The sequence below is a fragment of the Acartia tonsa genome, chromosome 10, assembly GCF_053477335.1.
Source record: "Acartia tonsa isolate MP-2025a chromosome 10, ASM5347733v1, whole genome shotgun sequence".
Taxonomy (NCBI): Eukaryota; Metazoa; Arthropoda; class Copepoda; order Calanoida; family Acartiidae; genus Acartia; species Acartia tonsa.
In genome coordinates, this window is record NC_137269.1 from 30,936,112 (window position 1) to 30,950,403 (window position 14,292).

General features: G+C 42.7%; 3 protein-coding genes across 5 annotated transcripts in view; 1 reads left to right on the forward strand and 2 right to left on the reverse strand.

The window, feature by feature from the left end:
• Positions 1–12,934, reverse strand: part of LOC145329848 (uncharacterized) — a 26,077-nt gene extending 13,143 nt beyond the window's left edge. Inside the window, exons 1-7 of the mRNA XM_080174282.1 lie at positions 12,831–12,934; positions 12,340–12,652; positions 11,607–11,699; positions 10,226–10,336; positions 9,858–9,926; positions 2,182–2,292; positions 1,798–1,839 (exon numbers count right to left, since the gene is read on the reverse strand). Of these exons, the coding sequence (XP_080030408.1) occupies positions 1,798–1,839; positions 2,182–2,292; positions 9,858–9,926; positions 10,226–10,336; positions 11,607–11,699; positions 12,340–12,367 (454 nt within the window). The 5' untranslated portion in view covers positions 12,368–12,652; positions 12,831–12,934. The remainder of the gene's footprint in view (positions 1–1,797; positions 1,840–2,181; positions 2,293–9,857; positions 9,927–10,225; positions 10,337–11,606; positions 11,700–12,339; positions 12,653–12,830) is intronic.
• RpL4 (ribosomal protein L4) overlaps positions 1–14,292 on the forward strand; it is a 234,087-nt gene that overhangs the window by 27,184 nt on the left and 192,611 nt on the right. The window lies entirely within an intron of this gene.
• LOC145329849 (uncharacterized) overlaps positions 12,753–14,292 on the reverse strand; it is a 15,644-nt gene continuing 14,104 nt past the window's right edge. Inside the window, exons 7-8 of the mRNA XM_080174283.1 lie at positions 13,880–13,945; positions 12,753–13,450 (exon numbers count right to left, since the gene is read on the reverse strand). Coding sequence (XP_080030409.1) covers positions 13,346–13,450; positions 13,880–13,945 — 171 coding nt within the window. The 3' untranslated portion in view covers positions 12,753–13,345. The remainder of the gene's footprint in view (positions 13,451–13,879; positions 13,946–14,292) is intronic.

The window sequence follows — 14,292 nt, forward strand, 5'->3', positions numbered from 1 at the left end:
AACGTTGTTGCAAACTGTTTTTGTGAGCTGCAAGATCATCACCAAGAACTAAGACCTCATTGTTTATCGCTCTTAGCTCATCTATGGCACTTAATGTAAGTTTTAACTCGCTATAGTTCTTTCGTGCCGTGATAATGTCACTATAAAAATCTTTTAGGTTATTATCATCCTGGATTAACACATCCAGCTGTTGAAGACCGCTCATGGTACGTTAAAGATTTAGGTTCGCATCATGAACAAGGATGCATTCCTTGGTGAGATTAACATTGATGTCTGCGGTATCCGAAACTACCTGCATCACTCTGTCTAACTCTTCGGTTATCACTTCAACTGCCCTAGGCAATCTGTCCGACAATAATTCATACCTAGTCTTTTTAGGTGCCATTTTCACTTTTGTTAACACTGATTACAACTATAGTCACGTGTAGAATTTTATTCACATTCAACACATACGGTAACTGTCACTGGCTTTGACTGGCTGACTGGACTTCTTACCGTTTTCATTGTTTCGGTACAACGGCATTTGGCTGGCTGTTTACCAGATCTTTACGTACAGACGTACGAAACCTGCTACTTCCCACAAGAATCAAAACCAGCATAGTTACTAATACAATTTATTGTATGAAAACGGTCATGCTGAAATAGAAAATAACAAAATTAATAATCAAATATTAAAATGTTAAATACATGATAAAGTAAATCTTGTAAAAGAGAATAAATCTTTTTCTTATTTGGAACAATCGTCTTTTTAAAAAAAATAAATATTCATTATAAGAGGTTGCGTGACTTCGAAATTATATTTTAAAATGTATAAGAAGGCTAGGGTTATTTTTTGCTTAAAATTAATCAAAATTAAATGCGAGTTTGAAATTCATAAACAAAATCATTATAGACTACGATTAAAATATTCTGATACAAAAATAAATTAATTACTTGGTCTAATTTAAGTAAAAATGAAAGATTAATTTGCCGTCTTAAAAAATCACTCCATTCCATTAAAAATGCTTAAAGAAAGAATTCTTACCGAAGTTTTTGTTCCTGTAAAGCCGGGAAGCACTCAAAGGTATTTTTCAGTACGGACAACACCACAATTCTGACTATACATGTTTTTTTATCACACAGATATTCTGCACATTTTGAAAGATAGATTAAAGATGGCCACGCTAGCTTTGTTTTGGTCTAAGCGCAAGCGTTGTTTTGATTGCCGCGTCCAATTATGAACTTTCAATTTGAATCTCGGCGCTTTCCAAACTGCCATTAATGATAAGGAAAACAAAAGGATGAAGGTTCGAGTTCACAAACGCATCACACTATTATACTTCCAATACAGGACAACAAGGTACAAATATATGTACAATTTTGTTTAGATTTACAAATTAAAGTTCTGATTTTTAAATTCTGGACACTCTACAAGAGTTATTTTTTGTTTGTCCTTCCTTTTTATTGTAGAGCATCACTTTTATGTTTGACGAAATCCTTGTTTTTTATTAAACAAGAATTTGCATTCAACAACTAGCTGAACTGTAATAGACTGAAGAGGGTGCCTTGGTCATCCAAATATACTTCTAAATAAATTTTAAGAAGAAAAATACCTTTGTTTCACTCTTTGAATTTATCAAGGAGAAAAAATCTATATTCACATCATATATTTATAAAATGAATAGAAAAAAATTATGTAGTGTTTAGTAAATGTAATGTTAATGACATACACCCACAATTATAAAATGAGGGGTGTTAAACTTACTTCGAAGATACACTCTAGTTACAAGGTAGCTGCTGTGAAAAAGATAATTAAACCTGATATTGCTCCTTTGATCGAGTTAGACGCACCAGCAACTCCTAAAGTTTTTTTTAAATATTTAAAAATAAAAAGTTATAAGTGCTTTTACAACAAAAGAAGGTTAAGCCACTTTCAACAGAAAAAGATTTTATTCTCCCCAGAAATATTTTTTCCATAGAGTTTCTTTCTATTAAATGAACTAAGTAATTCTGTTAAATTTTGCTTGTGTTTGTATTGATTGTTTTCATTGAGTTTGGTCTGCTACCATCCTAACAAGTTCAGCGGCAATATGTGCGCTAGTCCCAAGAGTCTTTAAAAATAGCCAAAATCAGAAAAGATGCATTAGTTCTAGTACACAAAGTCCAAGACATCCTAGAAAATAAATTTTCTTTCTACCTTACCTGCACTGGTTAATGTTGTACCCAGGGCCAATGTAACAAAGGATCCCAATGTTGGAGAGGCAATGATAGCCCCGACTCCTCCACTCAAAACTGTCAACGCTATGCCTGCCCCTAATAACAAAGCTTTGACAGTATCCATTCAATTGTTATTTGACCCCCAAAAAAAACCTCTTATTTTCCAACTTTCACATTAAAAATAAAAATATTGCCATCCCATGCTCTTTTAAGGTTAGCTAGGAAAAGAAAGGGGTTAAGTGTGGTCTATTTATTTAGAAAGAGAGAGAGTTATCCCTTAATTAGTTATTGGCCAAAAAACTAAAAGATTATCGAGAACCTAAAGCAAATGGACATGTTCTGCTTTATAAATCACCTTTCTAAATTGTCTCTGAAAGCTAAAAAGATGCATGCAGAAATTATTGTTTAATACCTAACTGCAGCTGTAAGAACAAATGGCCCTTCTCAAAGAAATGGATAGAAAATATATGAGGATATTATGAAAGGGGAAAAATTGTCACCAATTTTGGTTGCCAAAATAGGTGTCATTTAGTGCTCAGTTCGTTCATCCAGTAGGGAGAGAGGGGGAGGAATTATTTCAGCCTGCTATAAGTTTCACTATATTGGAGTCTATAATAATCTGTTGTAAGTGTGGTATTCGGCAACCGTGAGCCATGCCTATGGCACCCCTGATCTAGGGTTCGGTGGAGGGTCAATGGCCCTCCCCCGAGTCCTGGGGAAGGGGTCTGACGACCCCCTCCCTATGCTTAAAATTAATGATTGAATCTGTCATGTTTATTATGGTTAACTGTATTCTTAATTCTCCCCCACCCTTTTCAGGGATGGGGGATCATTATTGCCCAAACTGACCACTGTATATGTATTATAATGCTTTTATGTTATGATTATTTATTCCTATCCATGTAGTTATTGTTTGTTGTATATAGCTTTAGTATCCTTTAAACCTTCAATAAAGTGACAACTGAAATAGATGTTGATTACTATCTAGTGAATGCTAGAGAAGCGTAGCTTCTCTATAGTAAGGTGTCCACGTCTGTCACACTGCCGTAATCTAATTGAACTCCGGTGTCTGCCATTTATCCTCGGCGCATACCACAACTTTTGGTGACAGCTGTGTGAGATTACGGCGAACCACAAGTGTAGAGCAGACGCGCATCTGAGGCTAAGGTACTCCCAGCAGTGAAACTGGCAAAACTGACGCAAGCAACCTGAATTACCCACCCTGGACAGCAAAGTTTAACTCTGCATCCGGCAGTTGTGGAAGCGAGACAGCGAAATTTGACGAAGAACCGCGAGCAGCGCCGATATCTAACGGAGAATTGAGCGCTCAAAGGGCTGAAACAGGCCTGCGGACCGGCTGAAACAAGCCAAATAAGTGTAAACGGCTGAAAATAGGCCAACTTTACTGCAAGAAACAGCAGGATCCGAACCAGTGGCGCTAGCAGGACGGGACATTCCCTGCCGCCATCAGCCGGATTTGGATCAGCGGCGCTAGCAGGACGGGACATTCCCTGCCGCCGATAGGCTGAAACATGCCACATAGCTGCAAGCTGCGAGCCAATATACGAGTGTAGTGCATAAGAACAGAGAAAAACTACGTCAACTCCAAGTATCCTGAGAGGCTACAACGCAGCCACCTATCTAGAAAAACAGATATTATGTCACATTGCAGGGATTACCACCCTGGTGTGATGGCTAAACAATAGATTTATGAGCAAAGCTTGGCAAACAAATTGTTGTGTTGTGATAAATCTAAAAATAGAACAGGCTTGGATTTATTGTGTATTGTGATAACAGCTAAAAATAGAACAGGGTTAGTAAACAAATCTGTTATGCAATTGTGATAAGGACAAAAATAGAAGCTAGATGTAATATAATAAAGACCCTGATATACAATCAAATCACCTCAAGCCCACAGCACAACAACAATACACCCCTTATTCCAAGGGAAAGGGAGGAGCCCCTCTCCATTGAAGGCAAATACAATCAGGGTGATATAATAGATAAGCCTAGGATTAAGAAGAAAAGGCACTATTACACCAGCACACAGTTACCCCCCTCCCTCACAGGGGGAACGGACGGAGTTACCCCCGTCCCCTCACGCGCTTCCCCCTTCCTACCCACACTAGACTAAGTCCGTCTGTAGTGTGGGGCTAGCGACCGGGAACACAGAGCGCCATTCACGGGTAGCGCAACAGAGTGCGGAAAATATCATAAATTCAACGGACAAAGCGGACCAATGAGAGAGCGAGTTGAGGGATAAGTGCGCGTTTTCCCCGTGTGCGCGGATTTGACGGTGCGTACGCGCGTTGCAAGGACAGGAGATTTCACGCACACACACACACACACCGGAGCGGAGCTACTCCATAGCATTTAACAGGGGTATTTTTAGCAAATAAAGAATTACAAGCTTCTCTCCTTCTAGCTCTAGTGTGATAAAGGAAAACCCAATCAGTTCCTGACAGCAGTTCAGACCCTCAACATCTATCTACCTCTACCAGCCTACCCTACAACCTCAGCACCTAACTAGTGATAAGTACAGCTAAGTTATACCTTTGCAACTAAACTACCAACCTAGTGATACAAACAGTGTTGGCTGTTAGGCTAGAAAGCCTCAAGTGGCAAACCATTCATTTTTAGTACTGTATAACTTTGTGCCCCGCCGTTGAACCGTTGACACGATGGACCAGCCGCAAGCCCCAGGAGGTGATCAAGCCCCAGGATGGCTCCAGGATGACCCTCAGCCGGCCCCAGCCGAGTACCGCAAACTGATGCTGAGCAATCTGCCGGAGTATAGAGGGCCGCCCAAGCAATCCTGGTCGTCACATATCCGCAGACTCGAGATGTCATGGGCGGCTTACCGCGTGCCACCTCATGATTCCCTCAACTGCCGCAACGCCCTCCTACTGTCACTGGTAGGGCAAGCGGCGGAAATGGCGTCCCATCTGTTTGGCGAGGCAGGCCAAGCCTTGACCTACGAGCAGGTCAAGGCCGAGTGTGAAATGCTATTTCGTCCTGCTTTTGAATCCCAAACGCTTAAACAAGCGTTTAGGGATTACAAGCAACACTCGACAGAACCGATACAGGCGTACATATCCACTAAATGTGCCCTGTATCGGGACGCCTACAGCCATGAGGATCTTGAGTTGTTGGTGGACGAATTAAATCGTGGAATTCGTAACGCCAATGTAAAACGCATCATGATGGGACATGAAATTACGAGTGTACCTGAGTACACTCGTAAGGCCATGTTTACCGTCACCATGATCACAAAGCAACTGAAAGAAGGTGTGTGCCTAGTGGACTCTACCGACGGGCTGACTGGATCCGCCAGCATCCAGTTGCCCCAGTATGATGATTCGGAGCCAATGGAGATTGGCGCCTTGGCTCCGGGTCTCCACCAGATGGGGAAGGTCGCTCCAGATGACAAGGTTCCAGGTCGCTGCTTCCGCTGCCAGGGGAGAGGCCACCGAGCTCGAGACTGCCCGACGCCTGTGGAAGTTAGCCTAGAGGAGAGACGCACCCAGCCACGCCGTGACCGTTCTGCCAAGTGCGAGCGTTGCCACTATGACGGTCACACGGCGGCCGATTGTAGAGCTGACTGGGCCCAGGTAGCCAGCCGCAGGCGCACCGCCGATAAGGGCGCCCCTCCAGGGAAGCACAGCAGAGTGGCCCACATGGAAGGGAGCGCGCCCCCAGCACCACCGCAGCAAGCAGCCGCCCCCAAAGCTGCGGACCGAGCCAATGGAATGCCGCAGTTTGGGACTGTCCCAGCTAGGATCAACGTACTGGGCGGCGCGGCTGAACCCAACCGGGTTGGCCTGGGCTTTAGCCTCAACCACCTGGGACCAGAGCTGATACAACCCAACAACATCGCCGAGCCAGAGATTCTGAGGCCCCAGCCTTTTAGCCTCAACATGATGGAACCTGCCCGACTGAGCCTACCCAGCAAGAGTGGAGGGGCGCTACCCAGCGTCCCTGAGACGGTGTACGAGGAGGCCCTGGCGGCCGCTGAACGAGAGAGGCAGGAGGCGCTAGCCAGCGCCTCAGCATCGATGTATGGGACGCCACCCGGCGTCGCCACCTGGGATGACGGGGGGGTGCTATCCAGCGCCTCCCACCTGGTGCCTGGGGCGACAACCGTCGCCGCCACCGAGATACCTGGATCCTGGAACGAGCCAGCCTCCAACCTGATGTCTGGGGCGACAACCGTCGCCGCCACCGAGATACCTGGATCCTGGAACGAGCCAGCCTCCAACCTGATGTCTGGGGCGACAACCGTCGCCGCCACCGAGAGACCTGAGTCCTGGAACGAGCCAGCAGTCCCAGAGGAAGGGGTGACACCCGTCACCCCCAGTCAGCCAGCGCCACCAGCCTGCAGGGAGAGCCCAGCTACATGCCATCCAGAGCCCCCTGCCAGCCGAAGGAACCCAGCTGCTCAACACCAGGATAAGTTGAATTTGTTAAATGTGTTGTATCCAAGCCATTGTAAAACCCCAGCCTTGCCTGTGCCCCCTGCACCAGAGGCTGGGGAGATTGAAATTTGGGAAAATAAGGACTTGCCTGTGCCACATGCACCTGAGTTCCTAGGGCAGGGGAGGGAAGTGAGTAAGGGCGAGCCTGTGCCACATGCACTTCAGCCCCATGCCACTGGGCATGCCTTGGACAAGGGAAGGGAGCACTTGGGGCTAGGGGAGCCGACACCCAGGCAAGTGCCAGTCGCTTGCCAGTCTGTCATTGGGGAGGGTATCGGGGTGTCCTGGCCGCACAAAGATAACGCTCAATGGAAACTTGTATCTAGCCAGGAGCAGCCCAGCCGTGTCCAGCCACAAGAAGCAGCCGTGACCAGAGCTGAAGATCCCCAGCCGCGTGTGCGAGGTAGATGGTTGCCTGGAAGCCTCTCCCATTGGTGGATGGTCCTGTGGGGCCTCCTGCTGGCAGCCGTGTGGCCTACAACCAGCTACGTCCTGGTGGGATGGGACTGTGCCAACCCCACCCACGTCACATCCTACAATAAAGAAAAGATGTGTAACACGGAGCCCCTACACCAGGAGGTGCCCCTGGGCCATGAAGTGCACGTCCTGCAGCAAGTCAAGGTGAGGGAAACAACCGGGTACAGTTGCCAGCTCACCGTGTCCCAGTGGACATTCAGGTGTGGGGTATGGGGTCACCTCAAGGTGACCTCGGTCCCCACCCTCCTGAGGCCAACCAAGATAGACCCAGAAGCGTGCCGAGACCTGGCCAGGAACCGAGTCTACACGCTGCCAGGCAAGACCCAGCCACTGACGTTCCAGCTGAACCATCCCCTGTTCTTCACCATCGACATGGTGGGCGCCCTCGTCAACAGCCCCGAGGGGGTGGGTTGTGAAGGGGAGGACGTCCACTTCGAGGGCCAGCTGTACCGCAATGAATTAGTGCTCCAGGAGCGACGGCTGCTGGTCAAGGAAGAGACCTACGTGGTAGAGGATGGACGGGTGGAGTCCCAATCTGACCACCTGACCCTGGAGTGTCCCCATTCTGAGCTGTCCTGCATCACTGGGGAAGCAACCTACGTGTGGGACCACCTGGGGAGAGATTGCCCCTTGAGGCTGATCCGCAGCCTCCAGCCTAGCCTAGTGATGGATGCATACCTGGTTGACCATCAGGCCCAGTTTTTCATCAACATGACCAACCCCACCTCGATTGTGAACTGCGACTTCGAGGCCCATGCCACCAACCATCCAGCGTTGTTCGTGGCAGCTGACCCAGCCGCGGCTGCGCTGCCCAGAGTGTCGGCCAGGGATGTTGACGTCCCCCTACAAGCCCAAATACATGCAGGTTATATTGGGTTTACCCTGGAAACGCTCATGAAAAGCACAGCAGCAGAAGAAGTAGCGGCCAACTGCTGGAAGCTCCAGCAACTAGACCCGGCCCACCCGGTGCGTGTCCAGGGGAGCACGTTCTCAGTACTGAGGGGAGACATCCTGCTGCAGCTGACCTGCCAACGCCATAAATACGTTGTCCGCGAACACAAGGAGTGTTGGGACAAAGTGCCAGTAGAACCCACAGGATTTGTAGACGCTGTGACACGAGTATATAGTGAACACGCCACCAAGATTCCCTGCTCCTCCACCTACCCCCTGACTGTGCACGCGGAGGAAGGCTGGATAGAGTTAACCCCCGCTCCTAAGAAGAGGCCACCCCCGCTGGATACGCCTAAGCAATTGTTGACAGAGCCCTTAGATGACTTCAGTTCAGGGGGCTTGTATTCGCAGGCTGAGTTGAACGACTGGCAACAACTGCTGGCGTTCCCAGCATACAAGAGCGCCATGCTGACCGGCCTATCCTATGGCTCCTGCGTTCAGCAAGGCAGCTGTTCGGCCACAGGAGACCATGGGATAGTGTCCTACAACATTGATCGACTGGCGGAGGAAGGAGAGGCCGCCCTGGATGTCTGGGCTGGATTTAGGCAAGCTATCCACGAGTGGGGAGATGGCGCAGCCATACTGTGCTTGCTGTTGTTGATCCTCAAACTGCTGGGGGACCTAACCATCATTTCTCTGGCAGCAGCACAAGGAGGCGTCCGAGCAGCCCTGAATGCGATGTCACAAGTGTTCCTGTACCATCCAACTTTGTATAGGAAAGCTATGGCTAGAGCCAGGCTCACCCATGCCAAGTCCCGGGACTTTTCAGTAGACTGGGATGCCATTCCCATTGGCAGGGAAGCAGCCGAGGAGATGGTGTCTATGCAATCAGCTGATAGCGGGCATGACCGCCCAGGTAGGCCAGGACCGCACTCTGGCAGACCCCGCGGCCCCTCAGGAGGACAGGCCGCTGCCCAGACGATCAACCTGGCAGCCAGCGCCCCAGCCGCTGCCAACAACAACCAGCAGGCCCCACTGCTGACCGTTCCAGCAACAACTGAGCCACCAGCCAACCTCACACCTGCTGAGCTGACCAACGTGTCCAATCCAAGCCAGCCTCTGCCTTCTATCCCACATTGGGAGCCCATCAACCCTGAGAAAACACTCACCACTAGGATTCCATTGAATCATTATCGCTTGTATATATCTTAGCCCTAAGGAGCGGACCGAAGGCCTCAACCACTGTCGGAAGTCTGGTAGGGAAACCCTCTCCCAGCCTTCCGAGGGGAGAGTTGTGGTATTCGGCAACCGTGAGCCATGCCTATGGCACCCCTGATCTAGGGTTCGGTGGAGGGTCAATGGCCCTCCCCCGAGTCCTGGGGAAGGGGTCTGACGACCCCCTCCCTATGCTTAAAATTAATGATTGAATCTGTCATGTTTATTATGGTTAACTGTATTCTTAATTCTCCCCCACCCTTTTCAGGGATGGGGGATCATTATTGCCCAAACTGACCACTGTATATGTATTATAATGCTTTTATGTTATGATTATTTATTCCTATCCATGTAGTTATTGTTTGTTGTATATAGCTTTAGTATCCTTTAAACCTTCAATAAAGTGACAACTGAAATAGATGTTGATTACTATCTAGTGAATGCTAGAGAAGCGTAGCTTCTCTATAGTAAGGTGTCCACGTCTGTCACACTGCCGTAATCTAATTGAACTCCGGTGTCTGCCATTTATCCTCGGCGGATACCACATAAGATCCAAATAATAATAAATCTATTGGCTCATATTAAATAAGAGAAATGTCCTACCTATGGCCAACGCTGAATATAGCGCAGCTGCAATTGCTTCCATAACATCAGGGGGTACGCGAATAAATTCTAAACAAAATTTACAGCTCTTTCGTCTTATACTTTTTAGAAGCGAAGCTACTCTATAATTAGAAAAGTTTGACCGTTTTTTTGTCGAAATTTAAAATTAACATTTTAATTCAATTTCTAGTTCTAGAGGTTGTATTTAAGGATCTAACTGGCATGGAGCTTTTTTGCTAAATGAAATTTGCTGTATGTTACTTTGTTAAAATATTTCAATATTTTTATGCTGCGCCACTTTGTAGATGTTGTCATGTCTTGATTTTCACTTTTTACTCCTTATTTTTTTAATAAAAATGATAAATTACCTGGATGACTTTTTAGTAGAACAAGTATATCAGTGGATGATTTAAATGTGAAACTTTTTTCAACATTTAGAACTAATTGACTGTTTAACACTTTGCTGTTGTTCAGTACAACTAAACTTATTTCAATTTTTCTAACTTTTACAATGTTAATATTATATAGGAATATCAAAATGACTTATTTTTGTCATTAAACTAAACTTTATTTGAAAAATGATATCGCTAATTATTTTCAAACAACACCTCAGACCCCTCCACTAGACTATCCTTATAATAAAGTAAAAGGATATCTGTTTGTGTGTACCGAAGGGTCTCGCTAACCGCTGAACCGATCGGGCTCTCCTTAACAGGGTAGCTTCTCATAGGTCCTGGTAAGGTTTATAACTATTTTGGGGGAGGGCACCACCAACCTCCCAAGAAAAATCACAAAAAAATCTATTTTTTACGTATAGAGACTTGAACGCAAAATAGATTGGTAACGTGTTATTTTAAAAAGAACAAACATTTAAAGTGCTATTAGAGGACTCTAGGGGCGTAGCCGCTAGTCTATAATACAAAGTAGAACGATGTCTGTCTGTTTGTTTGTAGCAAAGGATCTCGCTAACCGCTGAACCGATCGGGTTCTCCTTTACAGGGTAGCTTCTCATAGGTCCCGGGAAGGTTTATAACTATTTTCTTGGGGGTTGGGACACCCCCAACCCCCCCAAGAAATGAAAATACCCCCCCAAAACAAACTAAAATTAAAATAGTTGGGTCGACTGCTCCCCCCCCCCCAAAAAAAAAATCCCCCCCTAGGAAATTTTTTTAAAATTTTTCTTTTAAATCTAAAATACGAAAAATTGGTTTTATCAAACCTCTTGGGGCAAAGCTCCTAGAGGCCAGGGGCGAACCCGCTAGTAAATGTAAATAAAGAATGATATTGAAATCAACATTAAATTTTAAGAATGTTAAAAAAAAATTCATGAAATTCTTTATTTAATAGCGCAAATGCAGTTTTAGGTAATTATCTCCAACATCTGTGATTGTAAAAGTGTCATACCTCATTCAACCAATTTCAGAGCGCTGGTAATTTCAATCCACCAATAAATGTCAAGGTTAATTAACTTGAATTGTATTTGCGCTTTTAAATAAAGAATTCATAAAAAAATATTTTTTAAACATTCTTAAAATTTAATGTTGATTTAAAAACTACCTGTTTCATTAAAATTGAGGGTTTTCTCAATTTATTTTGAAAATTTGATGTCCTTTAGTGATATAATTGGACGTATAAACAAGGAGACTTAAAGTGCAGGATCGTAGTACTCTGAGAATTGAAAAAAATCTAGATTAATATAAATCAATTATTGCAAAATTATTAAAATTTCAATATTAATTGAAATATTTCCTGGTTTATTTTGAATATTCATAAATGCTGAGCAAGGTGTCTCCTGTTTGGGCTGCATTTCGGATCCTTTTCCATCTCCTATTGGCACCCCACCTAAATTAGATATATATAAACATCAATAAATGTTTTTGTCTGTTAGAATTTCCTTTTTGATTAAGTTTGATGAATTTTGGGGTCAGATGGACCATCTAGAATGAATTATATCTATTGGAAAACTGTAAAAAAAAGGATATTTTACCCCAAACTTTGCAGCACTAGGTTATATTTTATGAAACAAAGATGCTGTACATGATTTTTCAGTATGGCTGAGAAACGTTTCTATTACAGTGATATTAATCGGTTTCGAAGCCATATAGGAAAATAGTTTTATACTAGTGCATTTATAAATATACTATTTGAGGATTAGGAATAAAATATTTATTGTTGTTTACTGGCTTATTTAAATTTTTATTACAGAGATAAGAGTGTATAATTTAATATAAATAAAACATTTTTAGACTTATAATAATTAATACTCTCTATAGGGGGGTGGGAGATGTCAGGAAAAAAGCCAAAAACCATCCCAAAATATATATATAAAGCTACCCCAAATAGTGCAACTTATTTGAAGCTATATTTTTCGAGATCTTTAGTTTTATACAAAAAAACATTACCTCTTTATGTGATAGAAGAATAAGCTAACTTTTTTTCTTAAAATGCTAAACAAAATATGATGATTAATCTTATACCATACCTATTCCTAATTTTGGAGCAAAATTCATTTTATCTAAAAAAAAGTAAAACTAATAGTAATTGTATTTTACACACATAAGAAATTTATTAAAGTATATTTGAATAGGTATAGGCCAAATCCTAATAATTTCTTAGGTTTGCATGTAGGAGTTAAGGTTTCTTCATTCTTTCATTTATTCTTTTATATCTCTTTGTAAAGGCTTAGGAACCCCTAGGAAAATATAGGATTTGACCCGATGTTAGATAAGTTACATTTTAAACAAAAAGTTGAGGTTTCATTGGTAGATTTCATTATCCCCTCCTCCTTTTCTAACCTGAAATTTTATCTGTTCCCAATTCAAATTGTATTAATTTATAAGAAATATGTATATTTTTCTTTTTAAAAACTAAATCATGGTGGGGGGGGGGGGGGGGAGAGTAGTCCAGTGAAAATATAAGTTATTTTAGTGAGTTGTTCATCATAAAACTTAAGATGTGAAAGGACAATGTAACCTTAATATGTTTAATGATATACAAGAAAGTAAATTCTAAGAGAAAATTTAGGATCAACTGCAGTTCACGGTAAACTATTCCTGGTAACGAATATTTCCAAAAATCTATGAATTTTAAAGGTTGCTAGCTGCCAAACGGCTGAACGTACAGATCATACCCGCACACCATTTTAAGCGGCATAAGAAGTCCTACAAATAATCTGGAATAGCCAATAGCCAATGATGCACAGGGAAAGCTTCACTGAAGAAAAAACGCGTAAAATAGGTCTTTTTTTCGCGCATTTCTCTGCACTGCGAGATAATTATGCATTATTAATATATGGCTATTCCAGATTATTTGTAGGCCTTCTTATGCAGTGTGCGGGCATGATCTGTACGTTCAGCCGTTTGGCAGCTAGCAGCCTTTAAAATTCCTAGATTTTTGGAAATATTTGTTACCAGGAATATTTTACCGTGAACTGCAGTTGATCAAAAATTTTTATTTATTGTCCATTGTTCTTTCCCTCTTGCATATAACTAATCATTTGATGTGAGTGTTGTTTCAGTAGCTTTCATTGCATCTCCATCTTTGAATGTGAAATGATGAGTTGCCAGAGATAAATTGTTAAACTTGCCCACAACCTAAATAATAACAAAAACATACATGAAAAAAAATCCATTAAAGCGAAGCTTTAAAATCAGAAGGAAAAACAAACAAACAAATAGTAGAGTGTCAGAAATTAATAAGCAAAACGTCAATTTGTAAGTCTAAAAATAATTGTACATAAATTTGTTGCGTAATTTCATAATTATAATTAATTTATAGATATCCCTCGCTTATAATATTGTATCTGGTTGTAATTATTTCAATAATTAGATGAATAGGATGATTAGATTATATAAAAAGTTGTTGTCAAATGAGCTGATAAAAATTTTCAATTAGAACTACCAGACAAAGTAGTGCAATTTAAGGGTTGGTTGATATTAGAATACATGATCACACACTCGACTAAGCATAATCTAGTCAAAATAAGTTATGGTAGGGTCCTCTAGAGGTTATCCAGGTAATACCTTCAGTGTGGAGGTTTGTTCAGTTGCCATTTGCCACTCAGAATCATCAGAACATGCATGCGGAATCTATTCAATTACAACAATAGATCTCATAGATTTTTTTGGATCATGGAAAGAAAACAAAGTAGTGGGTTTTTTCGCCTTTTCAGTTTCACATATGCTTTTGATAGGTTATTTTATAGATAGATATATATTTCAACATAAGCATACAAAATAATAATAATAAAATTATTACACATATTCACATATTTTTATGCATAGTTTGGTACTTTCATAACCTGGGTTGGCCGTTGCATAAGCTGAAAATACCAGTTCATGACAAACATATTCAAAAAGATTTTATAAGGTTTCTAGCTACATCGAATTTTAATAGGATAGTCATATTGGATATATACATATAACATATAAATAGG